General features: G+C 50.2%; 1 protein-coding gene across 5 annotated transcripts in view; it reads left to right on the top strand.

Moving 5' to 3' along the window:
• LRP4 (LDL receptor related protein 4) overlaps positions 1-12,168 on the top strand; it is a 409,878-nt gene that overhangs the window by 298,602 nt on the left and 99,108 nt on the right. For all 5 annotated transcript variants that reach the window (XM_086959686.1, XM_086959685.1, XM_086959683.1 and 2 more), the window contains exons 16-20: positions 2,096-2,218; positions 4,331-4,539; positions 5,471-5,552; positions 6,479-6,584; positions 7,027-7,228. In XM_086959686.1, the coding sequence (XP_086815812.1) occupies positions 2,096-2,218; positions 4,331-4,539; positions 5,471-5,552; positions 6,479-6,584; positions 7,027-7,228 (722 nt within the window). The remainder of the gene's footprint in view (positions 1-2,095; positions 2,219-4,330; positions 4,540-5,470; positions 5,553-6,478; positions 6,585-7,026; positions 7,229-12,168) is intronic.

Raw genomic sequence — 12,168 nt, 5'->3', positions numbered from 1 at the left:
GGATGACATTAGATCTTGTCTCACAAAGGTGTTCAATTGCCTCAAGGCAAACCAACTTAAATGCAATCCCAAAATGTCTGAGATTGTCTTCTTTGGCTTGCCTTCCTTGAGCAACTGGAGTCATTGGTGGCCTGAGGAGTTGTCCCTGCCACTCTCAGCCCAATCTACGGTTACAAACCTTGGCATCCACATCAATAGAACTCTCTATGAGACCCCGAGTCCAGGTCTTAGTGGGCACCTGCTTTGGTTTGCTTCGCATGTTAAGAAAGTTCCTTCCGCTTCTTTCCCTCAACACCAGGAAAACAGTGGTCCAAGCTTTGGTGACTTCTAGACCGGACTAGGCTAATATTTTGTACCTGGGTCTGCCTGGTTACCTCCTCCAGCGGCTTCAGGTGATTCAAAACACTGTGGCCAGGTTGGTCCTTCGGCCTAAGCTCAGGGCACTCATGGCCCCTCATCTCAAAGCACTACACTGGCTCCCGGTGAAAGAAAGAATTCATTTTAAGGCCTGGTCACGTTCTTCAAAGCCTTCCATGGTAAGGGGGTGGGCTATCTCAATAGGCAAACTAGCCACTACATGCCCGGTCAGATCCTCCTCCTCGGACCTTGCTTGCATCTCCAGTGTACACCTGGCCCATATGAGGGCAGATCTTTTGGGAGCTCAGGCATGGAACCAAATTCCAGCTGCTCTGAGAGCCATAACTGACTTGACAACCTTTAAAAAACACCCTAAAACCTGACTTTCAGGGCTAGACATGCTTATAGGTACTGTTATGCGTGAACTTACCAGTGCCTGGATACTCTGATTGAGTAGCTGTGCGCTTTACACGTACACTCATTCATTCAATGGTTGGCTGGGCCCCCCCATCTTCAAGTTGGCGGGGACTGAGAGTTGTGCTTTGCTTTGCCTCCCCCACCTGAGCGGTGGAGTTGGCGAAGGTCGGCACACCTCTCCTCCTACCTTGGTTTTCCCGCTGATTCTCCCTCCAAAGTGGGGGTCGGAACTGGTGGGGGCCAGTTCCTGGAAGCAGCAAATGGCTGGGTCAGCTCACAAAGTCGGCAAGCTTTTAAAGCTTCCCTTTCGTGGACCCTGCCCATTCTGGTGGAGGAGACTTGGCACCTCGTCACAGGACGTGTATTGTTTCGGGACCCCGAGAGCGGCAGGCTCTCGACCCAGGGGTCCAAAAACATGTCTGGTGGTGGCACCTGGTGAGCAGTCACTCAGCTTGGACACTAGAGTTAGGTCGCTTTTCGGGACGCATCTCTAAGATCACTCCGTATATTGTTCTGGCTCTTTTTTTAAATAACTAAATAGAAGTCCTGTTTTTTTTTAAGCTATAGGACTGGTGGGATATTGAAGATAATAAGTGTTATTTACTGTCATAGTGTATCTGAGCTTCTTAACCCCAGTCCTCTTGAAGTAAACCATGACTGAGAGTCCTCACTAGGGTGGGAGTCAGTTAATGAAAGAGAGTAGCTTGCCATCCAGTTGGAATGCAGTCGCTTTAGTGGCTTGAGACACCATTGACCGAGAACAGTACTCTCCAAGGCGCTATCCATTAACCATGGACTGCGCAATGCAACAGTGAAAGTCCCTCACACTAAGGGCCTTGTTTAGGTCTTGGCGGACAGGTTACTCCATCACAACAGTGACGGATAGCCCGCCCACAAAAATATAAACTCCATGATATCCCATGGCATTTATATATGGGATATCATATCAGTCATCGTTGGGACAGAGTAACCCGTCCGCCAAGATGTAAATCAAGCCCTAAGCTGCCAACATCAGCAACAATAAGAATGTGGTGCCACACCAAGGGGTACTGCAGGGCGAGGTTTGTCCTCACACAGGGGTGACCACATACACACCTTAGAGCTTATGTCCAAAGGGAAGTAAAACTGAAACAGTTTTGAGTAACTCCTGAACTGGCATTGTTGCAATGCACTGGGTATCAGACTGCAAACCCTTTGTTACAGGTACGTAATGGTCTCTTCTGCTCTGACGCCTTCGACAGGAAGGCGTGTGATGTTTTTACACCAGCGCTGATGCTTGCTTGTCTTAAACGGGGTATTTGTGTCTTTGCTGTTTGAGCAGGGAGGAACCGCTGTGGAAGCAATAATGGAGGTTGCACCCATCTGTGCCTTCCGAGTCTGCGCAATCACACGTGCGCCTGCCCCACCGGCTTCCGCAAGATCAGCAGCCGCGCATGCGCGCAAAGTAAGTATCTGTGGATACAGCACATGGCAACAGAACGCCTATCCGCGGGTGATGAGGTGGACTTATCTAGAACTGGCGGAGGGAGACTGGTCTGGGGCTGGCAGAGGGAGCTGGTGGGGAGAGACTGAGCTCAGGCCGGCAGAGGGAGCTGGTTGAGGGAGCCCGAGCTCAGGCCGGCAGAGGGAGCTGGTGGAGAGAGATTGAGCTCAGGACGGCAGAGGGAGCTTGTTGAGGGAGCCAGAGTTCAGGCCGGGCAGAGGGAGCTGGTTGAGGGAGCCCGAGCTCAGGCCGGCAGAGGGAGCTGGTGGAGGGAGACTAAGCTCAGGCTGGCAGAGGGAGCTGGTGGGGAGAGACTGAGCTCAGCCCGGGCAGAGGGAGCTGGTGGGGAGAGACTGAGCTAAGGCCGGGCAGAGGGAACTGGTGGAGAGAGACTGAGCTCAGGCCGGGCAGAGGGAACTGGTGGAGAGAGACTGGGCTAAGGCTGGTGGAGGAAGACTGAGCTCAGGCTGGCAGAGGGAGCTGGTGGGGAGAGACTGAGCTCAGGCCAGGCAGAGGGAGCTGGTAGAGGGAGACTGATCTCAGGCTGGCAGAGGGAGCTGGTGAAGAGAGACTGGGCTAAGGCTGGTGGAGGAAGACTGAGCTCAGCCTTGCAGAGGGAGCTGGTGAAGAGAGACTGACCTCAGGCTGGCAGAGTGAGCTGGTGCAGGGAGACTGAGCTCAAGCTGGAAGAGGGATCTGGCGGATAGAATCTGAGCTCAGAATGGCAGAGGGTGCGGATGTAGAGACTGAGCTCAGGCTGGCAGAGGGGCCTGTTGGAGGGAGACTGAGCTCAGGGTGTTAGAGGGAGCTGCTGGAAAGAGACTGAGCTCAGGCTGGTAGAGGGAGTTGGTGGAGGGAGACTGCACTTGTGCTGGCAGAGGGAGCTGATGTAGAGGGACTGAGCTCAGGCCGGCAGAGGGAGCTGGTAGAGGGAGACTGAACTCAGGCTGCAGAGGGAGCTGCTGGAGGAAGACTGAGCTCAGGCTGGCAGAGGGAGCTGCTGGAGGAAGACTGAGCTCAGGCTGGCAGAGGGAGACTGAGCTCAGGCTGGCAGAGGGAGCTGGTGGAGAGAGACTGAGCTCAGGCTGGCAGAGGAAGCTGGTGGAGGAAGACTGAGCTCAGGCTGGCAGAGGGAGATGCTGGGGTGAGACTGAGCTCAGTTGGCAGAGGGCACTGGTGGGGAGAGACTGAGCTCAGGCTGGCAGAGGGAGACTGAGCTCAGGTTGGCAGAGGGAGCTGGTGGGGAGATACTGAGCTCAGATTGGCAGAGGGAGCTGGTGGAGAGATACTGAGCTCAGGTTGGCAGAGGGTGCTGGTGCAGTCAGTCCCATCATGGCACACAGACCCATCCCCCTTAGTTTGCATTTGTGTTTCTTTGAGATCTCTCTGTCCTAGTGTTTTTGTCTGTCCCCAACCCCAGTCTTCCAGCTCGGCTGGGGGCGCCCCCCTCTTCCCTGGACCGACCATGAACTGCTTATGAAGCACTAACCTCAGCTCTGATTCTCCTCTTCATTCCAGTGGGATGTAGAAATAACTACCCCTTCAAATGCCACCCTACCCTCCAATGAGGAAAGGTGTCCGACCCAACCCCGCGAAGTAAGACTTCAGTGTGAATTTATAGCCGCCTAAAGTCTCCTGCTGTACCCCATTGGGAGCATGGGATTAGCAGGTGGCACTAACTGCCCTCAGAAACTGATTCTGCCCCTGGTGGGCAAGGTTTTCATGTGTAGTGCTGGCTGCCTCTAATACCCCTTTATCTACCCTTCTATCGCTATCTAGTGCGAACCACTTCCGATGAAGCACCATCTTGGTTTGTAGCACCCACTGCCCCTCAAAGGCTACACTTGACCTTGGTGCACTAATCCTCAGGTAGGACCGCCCGCTGTCTCTAGAACCCCCATTTGATCAAGTGAGACCTCTGTATGATCATGAACTGCCCCTAGGACCCCAATCTACCCCGCCTGGTGCAGGTAGTACTGCAGGCAGAGCCTTCCCACCTGTGCCCATGTGAATGATGCGATTTACTGTTGAACTGTAGAGGAATTAAAAGGAGCCCTTTCGACCTTTGATCAGGTCTTGACAAGTTCCTGCTTTTTGCTCGAAGGACGGACATCCGTCGGATCAGCTTTGACACTGAAGACCTTTCGGATGATGTCATCCCGGTGTCCGATGTGCGCAGCGCCGTGGCTTTGGACTGGGATGCCAAGGACGAGTATGTGTATTGGACCGACATCACCACCGACTCCATTAACAGAGCCCGCTGGGACGGCAGCGGGCAGCAGGTAATACCCCCTGTCTCTGCAGGCGCTTTCCTTGGGAGTACCACTTGGATGCATGCAGGTGCATAAACACACCCCTCCTGTGCACCTTACCTTTGTGCATCTGACTCCTCAGCCCACCAACCAGCCCCAAAGCCTGGGTTCGAGGGCTAGCCTAAGGATATAAGATTTCTACAATGCATACAAAATTCCCTACCAAGCTTTTGAACGCTCCTAAACCCATGCAAGCATTTGTGCTCAGATGTTCTGTGGCTGGAATTAAGATAGTGAACTACTCCAAGTCTGCAAGAGGTGGGATGCACATTTCACTGAATGTAGCAACCTAAAACAGGTTGAATTAGTTTGGGGACAATGTTATATATGCTTGTATTGTTTAAGTCTCGCTCGCTTAGCTGCTGTGTTTTTCTGTGTATATTTGCACAGGCAACTGGTTCATGGTGTCAGTCATTGCTGAAGACTTGGTTGGTTACTTATGCACCTTCTCTGCACACCCTGCATGTATTTCGATTATTCACTGGGGTGGGAAGCTGTAATACATAATGACACAAGCTGTTCAGACTGCCCACCTTTGTGCTTTATATTGGCGCATGCCCATTCAGTGTTGTTGGTGTGTCTTATGGAAAGGGCGCCTCCCTGTGTGAGCTTGTCCTCTTTGTAATTCTAGTCATGCGCTCTCTTGAATTGCCCCTTCCCCTGTCTCTCAGGGTCACACCCCATCCTCTCCTCTGATTCTGGGCTCTGGACAGGCTCTTCCTTTATCCCCGCCATCAAGGCTCAGGTGTGCATCTGTCTAGAGATTCTCTCAGCCTGGCCCTATCCTCTTTCTGTCTGCAGCTGTTTGATGTCATCCAGTTCTCTGAAAAGGTCCTCTGTGTGTGTGTGAGGCCTCAAACCCCCACCCTCTGTCTCATTCTATTCTCTGCTCTTTTGTCAGGTTGTGGTTGACACCAGCCTCGAGAGCCCCGCTGGACTGGCAATGGACTGGGTCACAAACAAGCTGTACTGGACTGACGCAGGTACTGTGGTGGTACTAGGTACAGATCTCGTAGCGGGGGTGCCTTATGGATACAGTGAGGCTCTTCTCAGGCGAAAGGACACTCTATGGTTTGAATGGGGAGAATTGAGAATTCAGGGGAGGGGTGGGATGTACACCACGAACTGACACGCTGTGTAAGCCCAGTCACCAGAGAACTGAGCCGTTCATGAGATCACCTGGACCGTGGCTGGTTGTGAGTTGGAATGATAGCGTACGTTGAAGGTGAACCATGACCGCCTCATCCATGCATACTGGACAGGGATGATAGCACCTTGGGGCAGGAGTGACCCTACAGTTGCGAAGACCCCAGTACAGACCCGGGGCTCAAGGTGCAGGAGTGACCCTACAGGAGCGAAGACCCCAGTACAGACCCGGGGCTCAAGGTGCAGGAGTGACCCTACAGGAGCGAAGACCCCAGTACAGACCACAGGCTCAAGGTGCCGGAGTGACCCTACAGGAGCGAAGACCCCAGTACATACCCTGGGCTCAAGGTGCCGGAGTGACCCTACAGGAGCGAAGACCCCAGTACAGACCCCAGGCTCAAGGTGCAGGAGAGACCCTACAGGAGCGAAGACCCCAGTACAGACCCTGGGCTCAAGGTGCTACCTTAGAGAGCATCCTTAGAGGCCAGACGTGGCACCGTACAGTCGCAACCAGTAACAGGGTCTGTCTTTTCCATAAATAGGTGGAAGCCTAGATGTCTCTTGTCATGATTGAATAATTACTGTGGGGTGTAGTTGGGTATATATTCCAACCTAGGACATAAGGGGGGGCTTGCTTTTCCTTCCTCATGAATCTCATGCCCGCTTTTTCTACCTCTCAGTTACCCTTTACTTTCCTTCTCTGCTCACTCGTCTTTGCTTTTTTCCTCTTTCACCTCTCAAACTGTCATGTCCGGTTTTGCAGGTACTGACCGGATAGAGGTTTCAAATGCTGATGGCTCCATGCGGACTGTACTGATCTGGGAGAACCTGGACCGGCCTCGAGACATTGTGGTGGATCCTGTCGGAGGGTAAGGATCCTTTAGGTATTTAGCTTCTAAATACTGGAATGCGCTCACGCTCCGCTTGCGGATGGAGCCATCTGAACTGAGATTCCGGGCAAAATGGAAAACTTACTTGTTCTCCAACATGTAAACGTCCCCCGAGTCTCCTTTTCTACAGCTCCTCTGGATCTCTGTATTGTATTAGCAGTTAGCGCGGGGACACACAGTTCTGTGTAGCCAGGCGCTTTATAAATGACTTATTATTATTATTATTTATTTGTTAAGCAACGGGCAACCTAAACAGGGACTGTGTGTCATTGCTATGTGGAGATAGAGAAATCCCCCTGGATCCCTGTGCTTGTGCTGTTCTTTCAGGTTACCATCCTGTGCTTACTGAAAGGTGCGAGAGCATCAAGAGGGAAGAGAGACTGACCTTCCGATGACATGAAATCTCGTATTTATTTCACAGGTTCATGTACTGGACGGATTGGGGGGCCAGCCCCAAAATCGAGCGTGCTGGCATGGATGCATCAGGACGCATCGTTATCATCTCGTCCAATCTGACGTGGCCCAACGGCTTGGCCATTGACTATGAGGCGGAGCGGCTGTACTGGACGGATGCCGGCACTAAAAGCATAGAGTTCTCCAACCTGGATGGATCTGACCGCAGGGTGAGCCCCTCTCCACCAGACGCTATACCCAATTACCTTTTGTAGCAATGATGAGTTAAGGGTGCACGTGCTGCGCATATTTCTGCCATCTAATGGCGTGGCAGAAATGTGAACTTTTCAGAATGTTATTTCTATCCATGGGTCATTCTTATTATTATCATTATTAAAACAGTTTTGTATAGCGCGTAGTTACCCTAGAGCATCCCAACGCTTCTTAGAGAACGGATATAGAAGATGCAAAATTGTTTTTTCTAAAGATGCTTTCATTGCAAGTGCATTCCATTACCACCTGGTTCCACAGAGCATTGCACTGAAACTGCCCTGTGTGCAGTGTATATTTACAGGGAAGCAGCGTTTACATCGCATGACACATGCGATTACAACGTGGTCCTCAGAACGACCGCGTTGTTACAACGCTAACCATTACAACACAAGTCGTTTCTACGACTTGTTGTAGGGGGCGCTCTAAACTAAGGAATAGTATAATTTACTGTTCCAACACCTTCCTTACTGTTGTGCACGCTGGAGTTGGAATAGTAAATTATACTATTCCTAAATCCAGCGCAGCCCCTACAGCAAGTCGTAGAAACAACTAGCGGTGTAATGGTATGCGCTGTAACAACGCAGGCGTTGTACCGCATGCAATGCAGCATCACATATTCATTTTTATTCCAGCGCTTGGTTAGGGTTCTGGAACGCAATGTGGTTCATCTTAAATTTGGTTGAGAATGATAAAGTTTACATGTCAAGATACAAACCTAAAGTTAGGTTTGTAACACCTTTGTGCAAAGTTTTTATTTTTTTATTTTTAGGAATACGAAATTCAGGAGAAAGTGTGGGTGGCTACTGTGCCACCACAAAAATTGTTCGAGCATCAAGGCTTGCAAAGGGACTCTTGGTTTCAAAACAAAATTGGTGTCCGATACTAAAATGGTTATCTGATAGAGACTTCAAGCGGCACCTTAGAATTATCACCAGGCGTAAGACTGGATCCGAAAAAAATTCTTGAGCAGTACCCCTGCACGCCTGTAAGTGGAATCGCTCGGCTATGTGTGACGTCATCCGCGCCGGAAGTTACTTGTGCAGTGCCTCTATCGGTGCCACCCAAGCGTGCTGACATCAATTCTTTTCTTTCCACACCAGTCAGCTCAGATCCAGGAAGAGCTACCCCTTAGTCAAATTTGGACTAACTTTTTTCAACATTTTGTCAAAGCTTTTTGAGGTTTTTATCCTCCAGATGTGGTAGGAAATGCCATTGAAAAAGGCCAGCTTCAAGCCCAGCGGCGCCTGTCACCACTCAATGTCGGTGACAGACCCGCTCTGGTGGTGCCTCAAGCACGAGTTCAATCCGAAGGCCTTATCCAATTGCCACGTCATACACCCAAAGGCCTTGAGGAAGTGATCTCTTAAGCTCCTGGCAACTCGATGTTCCAGATCCTAGTCAAGAGGAAGGTTCTGGGAGCGGTTGCTGAGTCCGAGAAGTTTGTCGCACTTTAAGTCGTTTGTTCATTCGGGTAAGTCCCAACGTAAAAAGAATCACCTGCTCTGCTGGCCGTCCATAACCTTGGACAGATGGGTTTTGCACATTGTCCCAGGGGCTACTCCCTCACCTCCTAAACTAACCCTCCTTTCATGCCACCCACTTATGACAGGCTGACCACCTATCCCTTCTCCGCTAGAAAATGACCCAGGAAGGAGCCATAGCGAGAGTGTCGATGCCAGAAGTAAGTTGTGTTTGCTATTCTCACTACTTTCTGGTGCCCAAGAAAGATGGAGGCCTTTGTCCTATCCTCGACCTGCACTCTCTCAATTTCTTCCTCAAGAAGGAGAAATATAAGATGCTTTTTCTTGCTCTGGTCTTTTCTGCCCTGGACCCGAGAGACTGGATGGGAGTGTTGGACTTTCTGGATTCATATTTTGAGAATGTCAAGGGATGCGTAAGAGACTTTGCGCTATGGATGAACTGCAACAAATTTACGCTGAATGCGGGTAAGACAGAGGTGCTGTTCTTTGGTGAAGAACCACTCCCGGCTCCGGGCCTTTGGTGGCCTACAGAAATGGGCCTTCCCCGGCAGATTGTATACAAATCTAGGAGTGAAGTGGGAGGCTGACCTTTCATTCTCGGCACAGATACGTCAGGTGACAGATACCTGCTTCTGCAAATTGAGGAATTTAAAGAAATTCCTGCATTTGCTGCCAGAGGAATGCCGGAAAAGTATAGTGCATGCCTTAGTGACATCTAAGCTGGACTATGCTAATGGCCTCTATCTGGGCCAACCAAAGTATTTGATCAAGCGTCTGCAGATGGTGTAAAAAGCCGGCTGCGTGGCTGATTAGGCGAGTACCTTTTCGCGAACATGTCTTTCCGCATTTAAAAGCACGTTAATGGCTTCCAATAGCCAGGAGAATTGAATTCAAGGCCTTGACACTGGCATTCCGAGCTATGCATGGAACATGCCCAAACTATCTAAAACAAAGATTACGTGGATATAAGCAGGCTAGATCCCTGAGGTCCAACTCACAATTTTTACTATGTATTCCCCGATTCAAGAAAGCACGCATGGGGGGAAGATCCTTTGCGCTTGGAGCAGCAAAACTGTGGAATTCTCCGCCAAATAACTTCCGTTCCTTAGAAACTGAGACCCTCTTTAGGAAAAAAGTTAAAACCTGGCTCTTTGCGGCAGACTAGGGTCCAGAGACCGGGTTTCTTTTTCCTTCTGCAGCTGCACTACTGATCTCTTCAGCGCCGGGCACCTCTGTGGGAGGTAGCTGTTGCGCTTTACAAGTGTCCGTATTATTAATATTATTATTACTATTCCTGTCCTGCCTACCCACAGACATTACCTGTGGTTCATGGTGGTCCAGAAGCACTTTCAGTTCTCTGTGCTCCCTTTTTGCCTTACCAGCGCCCCTCGGGTGTTCACCAGGGTGATGGCGGTGGGTGCAGCTCATCTGCAGGGATCCGGGGTTCCAGTCTCCCCCCGTCTCAGTGACTGGCTGTTGAAGGCGGGCTCTCCCCAACCTGTTGTCTCCCACCTCCAGACTACGGTGGACCTCCTACATTTGCTGGGGTTCACAATCAACGTGACAAAGTCGCACCTGACTCCCTCTGAGGTGCTCCATTTCATTTGAGCTGTTCTGGACATGGTGCAGTTTTGGGCCTTCCTTCCAGACATTGAGGTCACAATATTCAAGCTGTGATAAAGATGTTTCAGCCTCTATCTGGGATTTTGGTGAGGCTGACTCTCAGGCTGCTGGCCTCAGGGCCTCCTGCATCCTGTCTGTGACTCATGGTGGTGGCAAATGCGGGCTCTTCAGTGGGACCTGAAGTTCCAGTGGGCGCAGCATCAGGGGAATCTCTCCGAATGGTCCAGATCTGGGAGGGAACTACAAGACCTGCAGTGGTGGCTCGTGAACCGCAATTGGGTAAGCGGCAGAGCCCTCTCCCTTCCCCGACCAGATCTGACAGTAGTGACAGATACGTCACTTCTAGAGTGGGCCGGCCATCTGGGAGAGGTAAATCAGAGGACTCTGCTCTCCTTCTGAATCCGGACCTCACAGCAACCTGTTGGAGCTCCGAGCGATCAGATTGGCATTGAAAGCCTTTCTACCCTCCTTCTAGGGAAGCCTAGTGCAGGTGTTCACGACAACACCACTGCCAAGTGGTTCTGCAACAAACAGGGTGGTGTGGGGTCACAGATCCTTTATCAAGAGGCCCTGCGTCTCTGGACATGACTGGAACAGCAGGGTATATCCATGGTGGTTCAATATCTGGCGGGCTGTCTGAACGCCAGAGCGGACAAACTCAACCGTAGATGCCTGGCGAATCACATCCAGAGGTGGTGCAAGGTCTCTTTCAGCAGTGGAGAGAGCCTTGGTTAGATCTATTTACTACTGACGAACTTGCAATGTCAGCAGTTCTGCGCGCTGGAGTTTCCAAGGCAACCATTATAAAAATGGGGTAACCCAAAACGGTTATTGGACCTGGGTAGTCAATATTATTAGAAAAAACAGTGGTCCAAACCGGGATTGATCATTAGCTCAATAAATCATATGCTCACAGTTGTTCATTTTTCATGACTAGATGAGTATTTGAATTAATCTACTCTGTAGACCTAATCAGTAAAGTTTGTTCAACAAAAAGCAACCACCTGAAAAAACTTTGTTTATTCCAAAAAGGAGTTTTTAATAAATTACTCCAGCACAGCGAAAAATAAATATATACATTTGTACATCTTCAAGAACGAACGGTAAAAAGGGGGAGCAACCTGCTTCTAAAAAGGGGGTGCCAGAAAAAGAAGGAAAGAAGTGATTTGAAGAAAAAAGGGGTGTAAGCCTCAACAGAAAAGTGACATAGGATTAGGGTAAATTGAAAAAACAAAGCTGCAGAAAATTCAGCTGATTATGCAATAAGGCCACTGATTGCTTGTTACATTTTGGTCATTTATACAGTCTCAACTGGCATGTATAATGATTGTAAATAGTGGTCCTATTTGTTTATGAAAAGAAACGTCGACGTTTCGACCCGTCTTGGGGTACAGGGGTAACTGTGAACCTCGACCTGCGGGTCTTCCTCAGGACGTATGTGACACAAACTTCATACCGTGGTTTTTTAAGCTGTGGACCCAAAATTCCTTTTTAGTTGGATGATCACAGTCCTCCTACACCTGGATGGACGTTAAAGGTATTTGACCACAGTCCAACACCAATTTCGTGGTCGTGGGCGTCCCACACAATTTATCAAGTGGTGACACCAGAGGTAGTAGATACAGCTCACAACAAGGCACCGTCCATTACTTTTGTTTTCTCATAAGGACATCACTTGTTGGAGTATTGATTAAGGAGATATGCTGCTCAGTCCAGACGCCGAAAAATTGCTTATCTTGTCTTTTGCGGGCGAACCTCACTGGGATGTATTCTCCTGTGACCGCTTTCCAACC

Source organism: Lissotriton vulgaris, chromosome 2_2, assembly GCF_964263255.1.
Source record: "Lissotriton vulgaris chromosome 2_2, aLisVul1.2, whole genome shotgun sequence".
NCBI lineage: Eukaryota > Metazoa > Chordata > Amphibia > Caudata > Salamandridae > Lissotriton > Lissotriton vulgaris.
Note: the sequence above shows the minus strand (reverse complement) of the source record. Positions and strands in the feature narration are given on the sequence as shown.